The 17,735-nt window shown below is 42.9% G+C and overlaps 1 protein-coding gene across 4 annotated transcripts in view; it reads right to left on the minus strand.

The window, feature by feature from the left end:
* Positions 1-17,735, minus strand: part of SLC4A11 (solute carrier family 4 member 11) — a 102,257-nt gene that overhangs the window by 25,718 nt on the left and 58,804 nt on the right. For all 4 annotated transcript variants that reach the window (XM_082759763.1, XM_082759762.1, XM_082759761.1 and 1 more), the window contains 7 exons: positions 16,947-17,070; positions 13,726-13,932; positions 8,813-8,897; positions 2,943-3,068; positions 2,164-2,277; positions 1,166-1,298; positions 781-854 (listed from right to left, as the gene is read on the minus strand). In XM_082759763.1, the coding sequence (XP_082615889.1) occupies positions 781-854; positions 1,166-1,298; positions 2,164-2,277; positions 2,943-3,068; positions 8,813-8,897; positions 13,726-13,932; positions 16,947-17,070 (863 nt within the window). The remainder of the gene's footprint in view (positions 1-780; positions 855-1,165; positions 1,299-2,163; positions 2,278-2,942; positions 3,069-8,812; positions 8,898-13,725; positions 13,933-16,946; positions 17,071-17,735) is intronic.

Below are 17,735 nucleotides of genomic sequence, written 5' to 3' on the forward strand. Positions count from 1 at the left end.
TTAGGTTCATCTTGAAGGACTTCAAGGGAACAGTCCCAAACTTTGGGCCATTGGACAATTGATCAAAAACACACTGAATTTAGACTTGGCCAGTTCCTCATTGGGATGAACAGAAAGGCTGTCATCCACATGTAATTTCTGTTAATGACTTTTACCTTCACAAATACCTCCTGCCAATCCTGGTCAGAAAAAGGTGCTAGAGAAATGTGTTAAACATGAAGGCTACTCATGGGTCCACATCCAGAAGTTAACCCAGAAATGGGAAGCACATGGCTGGAAAAGGCAGAATAGCTTTAGCAGCACTCTGGAATGCACTGCAGCCTTTTAGTTGCCATTAAGGTAGAAGGGTGTCAGCTCAGAAGAATGGAGGCACTTTTTTTTTTTTAAAAAAAAAAAACTACTTCCATCCATATAGTTTAATAATGTGGACAGGAAAGGTCTAGATGCACTGCATGTAAATCACTCTTTTTTGCTAGGATCATTCAAAAGGAGTGATATCAGGGGAAGACTGACAGCAACATTAATAATGGTTTCTCCTCTTGGAAAGCTAAAAGCCTAATCCTATCTCAGCTAACTGAAATTAGAGACGATAGAAATTCTGCATATCCATGTAAACTGCTGACACAGAGCTGCTTATGTCTCAAACACTTTGATCTTTTCCTGAAGACCCTGAAAGAACATGGAACAAGCAAGTGTCATGCATATTTGCAGCCTCATATTTCCCTTTGACAATGAAGCAAAGCAGAGATCTGGACTGAAGAGTATCATTGCAAAACTTACCTTTAATAATGCCTTTGAAGGCATCAAGCACAAACGTGATGGATATAAAAAGTGCAATTATTTCTTCTGTTGACCTGTGGAAAAAAATCCCACGAATTAATACAGACGTTACCAGAGTCTGCATTCAACTTCGTTCAAAGGAAATCAGCATATTCATACATTTACATGAAAATATACCAATTTTAGTTAGACTCCAACTCAGGAAAGAAAACCCAGTGAATCTTTAAAAGCTTCTTTCAAGCTGGAACAATAAGCCAAAATGATACCAGCCTCATCTCACAAAATACATTTTGCAGCAAGTTTGTAATTAAGGAGCTTGTAGAATGTATAATTTTTCCATTTGCTGAATAATCTGATCAAAATATGACTTCTTGAAAATAGCTACCTTTTAAAGAGCTTCATCAGAAGACTGAAATTAAAGAGGGAGTACATCACGAGGAAAAAGCTGTTCCACAGTCCAATCCAGGCGTAGAAAGCACTGAAATCCAAGTTGTAGTCATCACAGATTCCTCGGATGACTGCAGAATTGAAGCATTTACATGTCAGATTAAGCTTCTGTCATCACCACCCCAAAATTCTCATTTGCTTGATGGCAAAGAGAACCCCTTTCAAGGCAGCCCAACCACACCTATTGTGGACACCATTAAAACCCTGTTCTTACATTATCCATACAAACTTTGGGCAAACTATTTTTTTTTTTTTTTTTCCATCTCCCCTTCCACTGTAAACAGGGAGAAGCACATGAAAAACATTCTCCCACACTGCTCAAAGCATCTTTCCCCTAAGAATCAAGGCCACAGAATCAGCCCTTAGAGTTTGCTCACTGACACTTCAGGTGCTGTTGAGCAAGGGAACTCACACTTCTGTGTCATGCTTAATCAGTCACCTCAATGAACTAAAACCTTAAACCTTTAAATGTCTTAAACCTTTCAAGCTAGTTGGAGCCCATCTGATCACTTCTAAAGATGGGGATCGAGTTGGCTCCTTTACACTTCCAGCTCAGTAATATCTCACAGCCGTAACTGGAAAGCTACTTATCACACTTTGAGACCAACAAAGAACCCTTGCTACTGGCCTCTTAGCTTCAAGGTGATTAAATGCACCTCCCCAAGAAAACCATCTGACAAAAAGATTTCCTCCTTGAAGCAGAAATGCTTATTCTCAAGATGTTTTCTGTGCAAGATGATTCCATTGAAAACCAACTTTCTTTAACTAAACATGAATCAAATTTATTTTCTCTCAGCACCAAAAGCATCCCTTTAAAATTGATATATGAAAAAAACACAACAAGGGCACTAACAGGGTTGCAGGGTTCACATCCAAAGTCCCTTTCCACCAACTGCAATGACATCAGACCCCAACACACACATTTAATAGGCTTACCATTAATGTAGAGTGCTAAAGGAGCCGTAGTTAGGAGTACAACTAGAGGTTGCCCCGAAAAGAGTGCATAAAGCAGCCCTCCGATACACTGACCAACGATTGTCTTCTGCACGTCTATGAAGAATTGGGAAGGATGGAAAAACACATTTGTTTTCTAATCAACAAACACTGAATTCACAGAGAACAATATTTAAAACATATAGAGGTGAGACTTTGTGAAAACATGAAAAGATCCTTTCCTGGCAAACTTGTATTAATAAAATAGTTCAAGAAGGGACCTACAAAGACAGAGTCCAACTGCACAATAATTTAGGATGCCATCAAGTTTCATTCAGGAGACCTTCAGGACAAGATTTCAGCTACGAATCTAATGAACCGCAATAGCAGCAGGAACTGCTTCAGGGCCCCAGCTGGAACAAAGCAAATCATCATCCACTATACCAGTGGTTTGGACACTGGCAATCAAATTCAGATCAAAAGCATGGGAGCTTGTCCTAGGGGAAGGATGTGCAGGTAATGGCATTGTTATAAAGCAAGCATTATTTAAAAATACTGTAGAATACATCTCTATCCATCAGAGACTGATGAGAATGCCCAAAGTGTGCCCAAAGTGTTCAACTGCTTGTCTTGTGAGAAAAACTCATGAGCCTAAGTTAGAAAAAATCTCCAGTGGTGTTTTAGTCTGCAAAGAAAAGCAATCAAAGCTTTGAGTGACCAGAGCTACCCAACTGGAATACACAGGATCCTAAAAAGAGATGCAAAAAAAGGATAAAACTTACCAATAGCTCCTCGGGTGTTTTCATCGTTGAGGGACCCAAATGCAATAGATGGAAGGAGGCAGGCAAAATACAGAAATATCATAGTTGTGATGTATTTTCCTATAGCCTTGTTGTTTCCAATAATACCTAGTGTAAACCCAAACAGTCACATTAGTGGTGCTCACTTGGAAAACATTCAAACCACATTCACAACAGCCACGTGTACCATTAGCTTTTTAATACTGGAAGGCAGAAGTAGAAGTTTTCCATGCTTTACTCTTAAACATATAGGTGGTATTTGACATTTGCTTTTGCACACTCATACCTGTATTCATCTGGGACCAGAACTAGAAGCACCAACATGCCACCAGATAGAGTGCTTCAGACTTCTGGCATCATTAAGAACAGGGGACACCAGCAGTAGTTTGTTTGGTTTTACCAGCCCAAGAAATTTTGAAGAGGATCAAAGCAGAAGCCAGAAATTTAGGCTTCAGAAATCCCTACCCCCTGCCTTTTAATACCATCTTTTTAGGTATTCTCTGTTACGGCCCTAACAAGTTTGATCTTCCCAACTCACAATGCTTTGGGCAAGAAAACACGAAGCACTTCATCTTCCCCTAGGCAGAAATCTGAGTTACAGGCTTGAATCAATAATGTGCTATGCTGAGCCAATTAGTGCTAGCAGACTTACAAAAACAAATAGCACAAGAGGTCAGGAATGCGTACATTAAGAGAGTTTTGCTTTAAAAAAGCCTTCTGAAAGAATGGCTTTTCGTTTCTTTCCATCCACTCACCCCCTCTCGTCTCCATCAGAAAACATACGCCAGGCCACAACAAAAGCAGCCAGAAAGAGGATTCAAGTGTCATATTATGACTTTAAGGACCTCTGAAGTAGTTTATCTTTTCCCTTTCCAGTTTTCAGGCTGGTGTCCATCCTCAGTGTGCTCATATCACCCCACAAGAGAAAGGAGGCAAGATGACAACATCTGATATTGTTCAAGAACTAGTTTTTTCATTGAGCAGCCTCAGAGAGCCTCTTCCAAAGAAAATCCACTCTTGCAACAACCTGCCTGTGCTACCATCCTTGATGATGCTCCTGCAGACATCTGTACAGGCTTGGAGTCACCCAAATCACTCTTTGTGGAAGCCACCTGAGCAGTGAACACCCACACAGGCATCTGCCCCTAAGCTCCCAAAAAATCCCACCTAAGCCTTTGCTAGCATCAGTCTCTTGCTGAGGGAGCTACAAGCCAATGAGTTGAATCAGAGAAGGGAGGACTTTGCATCTTAGGCTGCTGGTGCCAAATGGAGAAAATTTGAGCATTGCCACAACAGGCTATCACTGGAGTGAAAAGCATTCACTCAATGACTTTAAGATCTTATCAAACATCTGTTTTCTGCACCATTTTCTGCACCACTTGCAGTGCAGAGATAAGGACAGAAGGAGGATGAAAGAGCCAAAAACCAGAGATGGTGTATAATGATCAGGCAGACACCTGAGTAAAGGACACCTTGTGATGGCTGCTGCTTGCAGACAAGACAGACATGAACAGGACTTCTGATGCTCAGCATCCTTGAAAGAAAGTAGAGAAAACAGGCAGTGCTGAAACTTAACGGGAGACATCTCAAACATGCAAATATAAGCCTGACCTTCCACAAGTCATGGGACCAGCCACTTTGAGGCAGATTCTTTTCAGCTTATTGCAAAGATTCAGAAACCACAAACCACATTCCTGACCACTCTTGGCAACCACAGGGCCTAAAACGTCTTTTTTTGCAGATGAAGTCTTCTCATGTGATCAAGTCAAACAGCTACAGGCTCTTACCTCATGCTCGCAAGTGCCTGAGACCTTTAGAGAAAAGGGCAAGTAGTGACCAAGTGGTAGTTCTACAAGTAGAGATCGTCACTCCTTGTTCTGGTTACTCTGCGTGGCTTCAGAAAGCAGTTTTGGACAAAGGAGTCTCTTCAACATGAAAGGAGAGAAGCAGCACCACTTGAAAGCATTCATAAAGGAACAGGCAACCGGGACCAGAGAAATAAATCAAGGAGTACTCATTTTCTGAGCAGAGAAAGCTTTGTAAGAGGTGAGGCTCTCTTTAAAAAGCTTTCAGTTAAATAAACCACAGCATAAAGCAGGGGGAAGGGAGAAGCCTTGAAGAGCATCATAAAAGCTTGTGTGTGGCTCTTGGCTTCAGCGCTTGCAAAGCAGGAGTCCATGCTGACCATGGAGGACCTTATGCCACATCATGGTTGGGTTCAAGGTTTCCAGTAGAAGGGAAGTCTGTTTTCAGCCACGAGAGATCTAAACAGCAATGAATCCCTTCTGGTGGGCAGCAAAATTCACTTCATAATGGAGACAATAACAACAAATCTAACATACCCTTTCACACAAACAATCATTCTTCAATTGCAGTTAAAAATCATCATCAGTCCTGTCTCCTTGTACAGACTCAGATGAGACAAGCACCAAATTCCAGCATTAATCACAACTCACCTTTTAAAATCGACATCTGGCTAAATATTTCCAGGGTTTATTTGCAACCCAGGGACTGACATTACTTCATTTAAAGGAAGGTGGGCTGCATTATGATGGCATTTCATCCGCAGCAGGCTCATAAAGCCATCGAGGAGAGTGTCACTCCAACTGCACCGTGTAAATTTATAGCTGAAAATCAACTCAGTCCAGCTGTGAGATTTGAGTAGCTGCCTATTACAGAAGCAATCCCTTGAAATTAAGGTACATCTACACACTGAAAGAGGAAGCAATTATGTTCATCAACGTGACAGCTCTATTTTACTTGCTCGTATTTCTGAAATGTCTCTTTTTAAATTACCAGGTTAGAGTTTCAGAGAATTCTGCAGCATTACTGGCTTCATTTTGCCTGGTATTACGCACCAATAAGTGAAGACCAACAGATCCAGAGGCTGGGACTAGAGCTCCTCAAGTATACTAATTGCAGATTAAACCAAACCTGAGACAAATGGACATTGTGAAGTGTCTGACTAACATTCCTTCCCAATTCTCTGAAATCTCTAATGCAAAGCAAGTTTAATTATACGGATTTGCATCAGCAACGATGTGCCTATTAAACCTGGATTAAAAAAAGTCACCTTTCAATGGTAAAAACATTAAAGATGTCTGTAGGTTTTCGTAAGTTTAGTCATAAAATGCAAAACAAACTTCTGCTAAAGCCCTCAAGCTGGACTTTCACTTATGTTAATAAGTGCTGGAGTCTGCCCAGTTTTCTAAAGATGAACAGAAGACAAATCTTCCCTAAAGTCCTAGGAAGAGTAAATCACATTACAAGTGAGACCAAGAACTTTGCTGGAAAAAGGAAATCCAGCCGATCTTGTGACAGAGAAGCCAAGCATGTGCTCAGACTAGGGAAGCTCGAAGGAACAAATCCAAGACTCAAAGCTTAAACTTCTCATTCCTTCCAGCCTGTTGGAGAAACATTCACACAGAAAAAATTTTTTTGAAGATCCAACCACTGAAAAAGACCTGTGAACGCAGGTCATGATGCCAGAAAGCAGCCAAGAAGTCAGACCTCAACTGGGCTTTGAACTCTTGCACCCAGGTGATGTTTAGGAATGAAAGGCTGTGAAGTGATGCAGGAGCTACCCCAACATCTAACTTAGGGTAGGAGAAGCACTACGGAAAAAGGCCCATCTGCATTCACTATTTTTTTTTTTCTCCTCTATAAAGATCACCAATTCTGGAGGAACAGTCGAGAAAACTCTTCCTTGATCCTCGAGTGTTCAGTAGTTGAAGTCAAGCTGCACTAAACAGACATGACTTCCACAATCCAAAACAGACTTAAACTACAATTCCTAATCTGGAGGAAAAAAAAAAAATAAAGGAAGATAACTCCTTTCTGCCCCTTTCAAATCACAATGGTTAAGGATAATTTAAAGGCCAGCTTTGCACAGCATGTGAATGAGATCAATCGCACAAAAAGTCCAACTGACAAACACTTGCTGGCCCTACAAAAACCTTATTATTTATCACCCTGCTCTTAATCCGTTTATCTGTCTAAACCAAAATCCCAGGATGCTTCTCAGATTAAGGATTTAGAGGCTCCGACCATTCAAAAAGAGAAGCATCTTTGCAATTCAAAGCTCTTTGATGATGTACATGTGATTGTCTGGAGCACAGATATTTGGATAGCTCAAATCCCTACAGTTTTGGTACACTGCTGCTTTGAGATGGTCCAGGAATTTCACATTCCTGATCACCTTCGGTCCTGGTGGTTTATGGCAGATGCTTTAAGCTCCATCTGGTTTTCATTCCATGCATATCCTTAAAGAATTTATCTTAATTTCTCGTTTCTGGGAAGAAGTGGCACATCCTAATATATACAGGTTTTTGAAAATCCTCCTCTCCCCCATATCATACATGAAAGCACAACAGCTCTTAAGGTGAGCTTCACATTTGAGCTGCAATAGTTTAAGTTTCACTCTGCTAAAGCTGACAGACCCAGGGCTGAGAAGCAGCACACACAGGTTATTCTGTATGCAAAGCCAGAGAGAGCCAATGTTGGCTGCAGGACCATCAAATGGTGCACTTTGGGAACTGTTTCCTGCACTCAGGATGCAGACAGCCACAGGTAGAGCAAGCAGACAGCTACATTTCAATGCTCCCCACAGGATGCTTCTCCTTGAACAGCCATCTTGCAGCAATTCCCTTCTGAAGTGCTTTGTTACCCCTTTACAATGAACAGTTGGACTTTGACAGCCCTAGAAAGCAGGAGTCATGGAGATGAAGTATCCTGAAACTATTCCAGAGGTGTCCAAATCAGGAGCTTATATCCTCTGACAGACCTGGTACTAATGATACACCTGCCAAGAAACAATTTTGTTTTGAATCTGGCTCCTTGCTGTTACCCTGAAAATAATTTGTCCCTCTTCCTCCTCAATGTGCCCCTGATCTCCAGAAAAATGGAGTGTTAGCTAGACTTCAGTGGCTTTGCACTAAAATACTTCTCTGTAAAATGGGACTTGGGTGGGCATCTTGCCTTCTTATATCATCTCCAAGGGCAACAGTCCTCAGAGGTGCATGTTGGGACAATTGTGCCTTTACATAAGGAGTTTAATAGCAGAAAGGTGTTTGATAGAGCTCCTGGATTCTCCTTGCCTACACTCTACATCTTTATTTCATGCGAACCTTCTGGGTTTGATACCAGATACTTGAAGATATTAAACAAATCCCCCAAAAGCTGTAAGAAACTGAACATGCTTCCATATCAGGCTGAAGCTGCGTAACCCTGTTGTGAAGATTTTTCATGGCCTTTAAGAATCTCTGAAAGCCCCAAGGAGAAAGGGAGAAAGTGACTCTGAAAACCAACAAGGCCATCAACGGAGCTATATAAAGCCCAAAATATGAGGCTCAGTGTAAACATTGTGTTGATGCTCCAGTGATCTGGCTACAGAAGACAAGCTCTATCCTGTTTTTAAGAGGTACAGAGCCAAAGTTAGCGCTGCTCGGGTTTTCTTTAAGCATTCTCAACTCCAACAGCATCATAATTGCTACAGATTCTGCCTCACCAGGACAGCAGAAAGGCTCTATTAGGCCACCACTGACTAATTAGGTCTCTATGAGTTGATCTGTGTTTGCACACACCCATAATCAATCTATTTAACTGCCTCATTGTTTAATAAGAAACAAGATCTCCATAAAGCTACCACCTTTGTTAAGGGAACGCCACAAGCTTCTCATCTACCATGTGCCACGCCACCTATTCACCAGCTTTTATCAACATATTCTTTTGAATAAGAAATAAGAGAGCCATTACACATATCAAAGAACATTCAATGCACACTGTAAACAGGACATTGTATCACAAAAATTTTAAAATCAGGCCAATGCTTCCATAAACATTGGCCAACATACCATCAGTGAAGTCCAAAGCGTACACTGGAAATCTTCGTGCAATGTCATCAGAAATCCCCTTGCCAACATTGAGAAACTCGTGCAACTAAAGAAAGGAAGGAAATGCTGTGTCAGTTTAAAGGCTCATGCATTGTTAAAGAGATTAACCTTCTTATTCAATACTGATAGGAGCAAAACTGGTCATTTTGAATAGGGCATTCAAATTGGATTTTGTAATGATAATAAAAATAAACCCTTCACACCTCAAACTGTATCCTCAAAAGCATTGTAAAAGAGAAAAATCCCCCAGACCACCCTGTTTTCCTCCCTTCCTTCCCTCTTTCCCCTCCCATTCATATCCGCATCCCTGATTTGCAAGTGGGGGAGCTGATGCACAGCGTGGAAGTGACCTGCTGAAGACACCCTGGATGACAGCAGGATTGGACCTCAGGGCACTGGGTAATGCCTGGGTCCCTACTGGATTAACATGAGGTCAGGGGTGTCCTCCCACTGCTTCAGCAAACTTTTCTTTGTATTTTACCACAAACTCTTCCCCAAATCCATGTTAAGCCTCTAAAAGGAGATCCCCAGAAAGTGCTCTTTTCCTTGGCATCACTACAGAAGAGACCTCAAATGGATATAGTAAGGGAACTAAGACCATCTACACCCCAAACCCCACCCCAAGGGAACAAGCTGGAGTAGCTTCACAGTCAAACTGTGAGTTTCTGCCCATTAAAAAGCAATAAGATCATCATGAAAGGGTTCCAAAAACTCAGATGCATTCCTTTTACTCCTGCTCTGGGGGCCTGCAAGGTGCAATATGTTTGCTTATGTGAGCTGACACACTGCACAGGCAACAAGGAGCTTTTTAGAAACACACGACAGCTGCTATTGACTTACAGCCTCCCAGTTCTCAGCTACATCCTTACAAAAAGCACATGGAAAGCGTCAAAGCAGGCAACACTTGCAAATGAGGCACCTGTCAGATTTTTATTTTATTTTTTTTCCTGTTATCCTCAACTCAGAGCACAGGGTCTGGCTGGGCTGGAGTTCACTTTCCCTGCAGCAGCCCCATGCAGTGCTGTGCTCTGCACTTGGAGCTAGAACAGCCCTGGTATCACACCAGTGTTGTGTCTGCTGCTGAGCAGTGCTGGCACAGCACCAAGACTCCCTCCAAGTCCCCACAAAAGCCAACAGGCAAAGAGGGGACATCACCAGGGCTGCTCACCTAAAGCAACCAGAGGGATATTCCTTACCATACGTTGTCACATTCAGCAATAAAAGGTGGGGAAGGAGAAGGGGGGCTCTTATGAAGACATCATCGAGTCCTCCCAAAAAAGTGGTAGGCGTATTGAGGCCCTGATTCACAGGATGTGGCCAAACAATGCTCATTGATCACAGAATCACCAAATTATTTAGGGTAGAAGATCACCTAGTCCAACCTCTGACCTAACAATAACAAGTCCTCCACTAAACCATATCACTAGGCTCTACAGGAGAGTTTTATCCTTCCCTCTGTGCTTCTGCATGGTCTTTGCTTGTACCTTCCTCCTTTCATCCCCCCTTTTTCCCTTTAATTATCCCTATTTCAACCCACAACCCTCTCACCCTCTCTCCCCCACCCTTTTTTTTTTTTTCCCTTTCCAGAATACTTTCTTCTCCCCTACTTCTTTTCCAGTAGAAACTGATAGAAAGCACTGCTTTAGAAGGGACTCAGCCCTACAGTGCTCATTTAACAGACTCTGTGCAGCTTTGCTTTTTCTCATGGGGCTTATCTGCCTTGCAGTGTCTGGAATTTCAGGGTTACATCACAAGATATAACAAAATAAAAACACCGCCTGTAAAGGGAATACTCCACAGCACACACCCAAAACCCCCGATGTAAGAGATCCCTCAAAGGACCAACTCCTTTATCAGTCGTTACCACATCTTATATTTCAGCTCTTTAAGTCACTTCTGTTGCATTTTGCCAATACACCTGTATTACTTCAGGACAGTTTCAAATCTCTACCCTGAAAAATCAGGAGGGAAGGAAAACAGACAACAGCATTTCTGCATTTTAAGCATTTCTGAGAACTATGAACTTCACCCAACAGGCATATTTGGACATCAAAGCCATACGCACTTGAAAAGCAATTTAATTTTGCCCCCCAGAAAGACATTCCTGAAGGCACAAGTCAGCCAGAGAATCACAATAGCTTTAGTGACTAATATGTTTACTTGTCTCACTGCGGCGAGTATGGGAAAGGGATGCTCAGTGCAGCTCACCTTCGGGGGAAGAATCCACACGCCTGCTGCTTGCCTGGGGCTGGAAGGGGCACTCATGCACACTGCCTGCTCGTAGGCAGCAGTGGACGAGCAGAAAAACACCGCCAAACTTCTTGCCCCACGACACTCATTGAAGCAGATTTGAGAAAAGGGGAGGCAAGGGGTTATTTTTGAGACTCCTTGTCCCTTTATGCATTTTATTTCTTGCCAGTGGGCAAGTTTAGCTTGGGATGGGGCCATCAAGATCAGTGCTGTTTTTATAGGGACCACTGACATCAAGTCTGTGGCTAAATATGGGGAAAGCTGTTTCTCCTGGATGGCTGATCCTCCTCTTACCTTCCTCTTTGCTCTAACCTCATGCTCAGCTTGAGTTACATTGAGTAGAGACAGTCAAGTTTACTGAACTCTCAAGTTAAAGCCATTTTTGGGCAGTACTTTTGTCAGCTGTGCATCATCATCATGCAGCTCTACTCCAAACAGGTTTCAATCTGGCTTTTGCTTCCTGCCATTTGAGTCTTCACCACCCGAGGTTTTAATAAAATCTTGGGAAGGACAACGCTGGCACTCCATCCTCACCCTTTTTGAAGGGCTTCCTCACACCTTCAGGAGCCAGAAATTTCTTGGCCTGCCATTCCTTGCTTCTTTCCCCTTCACTAGGGGATGTGTGGCTTGTCCTTCTTTCTACTCCTATTCGTGGTGGTACCTCTCTTAGCCCTGCTATATTTTGGATTTGACATACTGATACCAGGTGGACTTACTCAGAAGGTTTTTCTTTCCCAGAGCTATTCTAGATGAAGTTCATGCAACAGAAACCATCCTCCATCCTGCCACTGCTGAGCAGGCACAGCCCAGCCCTTTTTGGAAAATACACCCCTCCATCACACACAGTGGTATGGAACGGATATGGTCACAGCTAGAAAACATCAAAACCATCAGGGCCTCCTCCATGAGCAATATCACAATTAGATGCCTCAGTAAACAAAAGGATTTCAGGCTGACTTGATTATAGCTGTGAGGATGCTGTTTTGTCTAAATAATCCTGAGATGAGGCAAAGCAAACCGACTGTGCTGTGGGCACAGCATGGTACACAATTGCCATGCCCCCTTCGGTATTTTAGCACAGATAGAAATGAGCAATTGCTAAAAATCCCACTCACACAGCATTTGAGGTCCATTTTTCTCCTGTCACTGCAGGATCAAGGGATAAAGGGAGGTGGGAGGCAGATACCACTGAGAGATCTGACCCTCCTGCAGGCTTGCTTGTAATAACACAGCAGCTCCAGATTAAGGTATGTATTTCACTCAGGGTGGCTCACAGGTTGAAATTACACCTCTGGTTGCATATCAGTTTATTCTGATGTTAAGTGGTTTCATTCTAGAGGGCTGTCACACAGGACAGGCAGAGGAGAAGGGCTTCTGGAGATGGCTTTCCTTAGAACTGATGAATGCAGGCTACGACCTCAAATCAACCCTTCTTCTCCAGGCAAAATTTGGCTTGCCAGGAACATGGAAAGAAGTCTCCAGCCTAGCTCCTAAAAATCAATCCTGGCAAGTCCCACTTTGGGCAAGCAGGGGCAGCTTTTCAAAAGAGATAAAGCAGACTTACTACTGCACATCCTTCAGCTCTCAAGGGATGCAGGCTAAAACAACTTCAAAACCCTTCATTTACCAAATCCAGACCAAGAACAACCAATGTCAAGAAGAATTATTAAAAAAGAGTTGTCACTACACACTGCATTGGCTCAGATGTTGAAAGCTCTGTCTGGCCAAAGCTGTTGTCCCAGTGATAGAGGTGGAAACCACCACTTACGAGCAGGTACGGGGTCTAACAAAGTTCAAAGCACTACCTATAAACAAGGGGAGAATGCTGGAAAAATGTGAGCATTACTTGTTTCCAGATGTGCATATCAAAACTCCTTAAATCTACTTCAGTAAGAAAAGAATTGGTGAATTTGCCAGCCTCTGCAATATAGACAACCCAAAAGTTGTCCTTTAAGGTTATTATTTGCAATTGTAGGGCAGGAGCAGACGACTAGGGATGGTACAAACAGTTTGTTTTTCAGGTATGCTGCTTAGTTAAAGAATGAATTTCTGAACGGAAAGGCAAAGCAGTGACCAATACACAGGAAATTCCAGAAAAGAAAGCGGAGTTACAGCATTTCCCTCAAACTTGAGTACAAAACAAGTAACGTTTTACAGAGCTACAGATCAAACACAGAAAAATCAGGCCAAGTACTGACAGGCAACCTTTAAGTGAAGTTATTGAGCAGGGACAGCCAAGAAGCCTTTCAGCTGTAGGAAAGACAAGCAGCAGCTTCTTCAGAGACTTCTGATTGTAAGGATTAAGTGCCTTGGACTGACACAGTGATCCATTAGTCCCCCACTCGACTAGGCATCTGGATTCAAAGTCCTGCAACCATTTCACCCCCCTACTGTTGTGTCCCTTCAGCACCTGCACCTTTGAAGTGTTTTCTTTAGATTTACAGCAGGAGCTGAGGAAAGTGGACATACACATATGGGAGCTGTTTATAGAAAGCTCAGTTCAGAGAGCTAGCTAGACAAGCCTAATGTATGCAAGCACCACAAGCTCTTCAAATCCTTACCCCAAAACCATTGCATTTACTTATTTGGACACCAAACCACTGGGAGATGTTGGCCAACCTTACCTTGAGGGGCTTAGGACTGTGTGACTTGTGCCCATCGTTCATTGCCGAGGGTCTCTGATTCACCACCGTCAACAAGTGGCGCTGGTGGACTAAGGCTTCCTTGAACTCCTCTTCGGTTTTGGTTTCTAGGAGTTTCTGGCGAAAGGTTATGTCTGAAAACATCGTGGCAAAGGTCCGGCCCACTTCCGTGGCAGTTTTGGTGCTTTTCTGAAGGGGGAAAAAAAGAGAAATATGAAAAATTTAAAACTATTTCCTTTCACTGCCGGAACATAAAATGAAATATTTGCCCCACTAGGCATCATCTTCCAAGACTCCAGGACTTGAGCCAAGTCTGAATCAAGCTAAGCATGCACTTCATCCCCTATTCCCTCTTCATGGCTGCTATAACTAAATAATTAAGTCTTTGCTAGCCCTGCAACATCTCAGCACTACTACTACTGGGGTGAAAAGAGACTGTAGTAAAGGCTCCTGCAGTACAGATATCTGTTCTGAGAGATCAATTGTGCATATCTGCTTCAGCTTCCTGTTTTCTGGGCATTAAAATAAAAATCGATCCCGTTGGCTTCTCTGGGGCAGTTCTGGCAGCACAAGTGGAGATTGAGAGCTCTCAGCTAAAGCAACTACTGGCATGGAAAAAAAGCAGAGAGGGAAAAAAGCAGCGAGCACACACAAGCAGCACTGTCCATCTTCACCAAATCCTGGAAGGGACAGAAGACCACAACCAAGGAAAGGAGCAAGTGCCCACTTAGGTTAATGTTTCTGTAAGCCACAGGCCCAGTCTTTGATGGTCGACATTCAACAGTATCCAAAGCCTGCCCTCCTGTTGCTCTGAGTACCTTGGAAATTAGGTACATATGGAAGGAATAAAGGAGACTGAGCTCTTCATCTCTACACAAACCTACAAAACCCAGGCTCTGCAAACCCAGATCTGCTTATCTGCTTGCATACATGGGTCAAGGCAGGTAAGATGCTTACCAAGGCAGTTTACAGAATCAGAGCTCCTTAAAAGTCCCCTTTTGATGAAATGTTTTAACTCCCCTCTTCTCTTAGCTATACTCAACAGCCATCAGGTAGCCACTGCTACCCATACGCAAACAGCCACCCTCTTTTGGGCAGCCTCCAAACTGCTCGCATTACTGTAGAAGGTAGTAGTGAGCATGTGATTAATTTAAGCTGTCATGATTCATAACAAAGCAGATGAACAATTTCTTCATGAACGCAGCTGAGTAATTCAGTGATGCTCAACACCGAGGCATGGACATGCAGGTAGCACTGTCACCACTAACGCTCTGCTTGCTCTATTACTCACTTTGCCCCGCTTTCTCCTTTCATCTGTTCTCCCTCCATCACAGGGAAGTTCCCTTCAGACACTTGCTAGGACATGCTCATTTTAAGTTTCTGGAGAAGAGTCTGGATGTAAGAGAAGATAGCCTGCTTCTGGGGTTAGCTTTTAGAGTTTGTTATCTTGATCCATTCAAACTAAACCAGCCTAGATTTGCCATTGCAGGGAAGGCTTCTCCTTACCTAGGAGCAGTCTCCTTGGGCTGCGTGTTAGAGTGGGTTACTTCAGGCTACCCAACACTGCTCCTTTGCTTTATTTTCCCCACTCTAACCAATCTTTCCCAGAGACAGAAGAACAGTTTGGAGAAGCTGAAGAACCGTAGAGATTTGCAAGAGTATTCTAGTTTTTCTATCTTCCATATTAGTGATGGATAAGGAACTAGATTCCTCAGTGCAACAGATGCCTACTTTCTGGACTTTTCCTCCTCCCCCCAACCAAGACTCATTTAATCTGTTAATGTCAGCAGGTTAATTATTTTAACTGCTGTACCAGAAATGCGTACTTAGAGCTGGCTAGATAAACTCATTTAAAATAAAGCATGTTGGCAACTCCATCTCTGCTTGGCCTCCACTCCCTTTCCTTAATTTGATGCTGCCCATTGGAATTGCAAGCTTTCAGGACACAAGCGGATGCAGAGCCGTTTGTTGGGCGCTTTGCACATAGCTGGCTGGAGATAAGTGAGCTGCCACACAATGAGAGATCGATGCAATTGTGAGCAGGTTGTTGTTTGCCTGCTGCTTCTCACAGGGAACATCAATTTGTTTTCAGCCTGCTGGGTTTGAGATCTATGCCAAAAGCATTGAAGTGCTCAGCTGGGAAAAGATCTGCCAGAAGGAAACACCAGTATTTCCATTTAAACAACAGTGATGGTGGAAGGGGGAGGAGACGGAGCAGCCTAAAAGGTCCCAGGGTCATACAGATAGCAATGAAGGGCAGGAAATTAAACCTGGATCTGTCTTGTTCCAGACAAGGTCCCCAACCTCTCCAGGACCTCCCAGGAGCACAGACCTAGTAACCCCAAGGTGTTAACAGCCAACTTAAGTGTGAAAAGGTCTTTTACTTGAACCTTTCAACCATTAGTTAGCAGGACACACCAAGTTGATTAAGCCACTGCTTTCTAGGAAGGGAAGATGTTGATCCCTAATTGACCTTGATGCCTCCCCTGATATTGCAATGAACAAGCACATTACAAGGTCATTTGTTGGCCTTGTCTGCACCTGAGAACCAGTAAGTACACCCGAGCAAACTTTAACCTTACTGCTTCAAGTTCCAAAAGCTATAAAAACACTTTGGCACAGTGACTTTACACAGCACTCCAGGCTCTGAATAGCTTCACCTGTACTGCAAGAGAACTCATGGGCTGATATAATTGAGATGTAGTTCCATCTATACTGATGCAGCCACATCTGCAGCGTAACTGTCCCATAAAGAGCAGCCCAAGCTTTTGCAGACTTGTAATAGTCCTTCACAAGCATGGTTTTAACTAGAAACAGCCTTTATTTTAAGCTAGGAATGGCCTTTACTTCCAAAACCAGGTAGCTAAACTAGTAAAGCTGAATCTGTGGAATATTACATACATCGTGGCTGTACCTCCAGCAAAAATTAAGAGTATGGGGACTGCAGACACTTGACCTGCAGCGTTCTCCCATGTCAGGCTAGAGGCTATTCCCCAGAATAAGTTGAGGACACAGACAATTGTAATCCACCCTTCACACACTGTTAGAATAAGCCATCTTGACAAGGGGTGGGAAAATCTCAGGCCTTTTCATATCCCATTATGTCTCAAAAATAACGTGTTGTCATTAACTCTAGGAGGAGACCAAGAAAATATCTTGGGAGAATCCCCTGAAGTAACACAGGGAATGTGAGCAGCACTCACCATTTTAGGAGGAGCCAAGACTAATATCACAAATCTCACTTCACAAGAGTTTTCACCCCAGTTCTGAGGTCTCTCGAGGCGGCTGATGCAAACGTGACGTCGCTGAAGGGACTTTATAGTGCAACTGTGGAGAAAGATGGCATGGTTATACTCGGCACTATGAAACATGCTGTGCAAGTTTGAAACATGCTGTGCTCTCTTGGTGCGAGAGTTTATAAAACACATTTTGGTTCTAAAAACAAAGTGCTGCTGGTTATGAAAGGTTCATTTCTGAAGTCTTTAACAGTGACTTCAACCTACATTCAGCCCGATTCTGCTAGTTTTATAGATTTTTATACACATTTTCTTAAAAGGAAGTCACTTTAAAAGTTACAAGGCTTATTCTCCCCCCCTCACTCCCATCTGCCTTTTAGCTTTTTAAAACCAACAAATCAAAAGATTGCAATATACTTCGTATTTGTAGAAACTCCTGCAAAATAGACCTCTTAAAAATAACACCTACATTAAGGGAGAGCAGTTTACACTTCATTTCATCTGATCTTCTAAAACGCTTTTGAAAACATTAAGGCAAGATGCCAAACCAACATATTTCCACTTCTTTCGCCTTGGGCAGATCTGTTTGAATGGATTTCCCAATTTGCTCTCAGCTGTTGTTTTCCCCTTTCTGGTACAGGTGTTACAGAAACCAAGCTGATCTCTATGCTCAGGATCTGCAGAGGCTGTAGCAGGCAGGATTACTGCTCAGGGGCCAGCCCCACTGGCTCTTTGTCCACTACAACCTAGACTAGC

Source organism: Aythya marila (genome assembly GCF_965140915.1).
Source record: "Aythya marila genome assembly, chromosome: 4".
In the NCBI taxonomy this organism is placed as follows: domain Eukaryota; kingdom Metazoa; phylum Chordata; class Aves; order Anseriformes; family Anatidae; genus Aythya; species Aythya marila.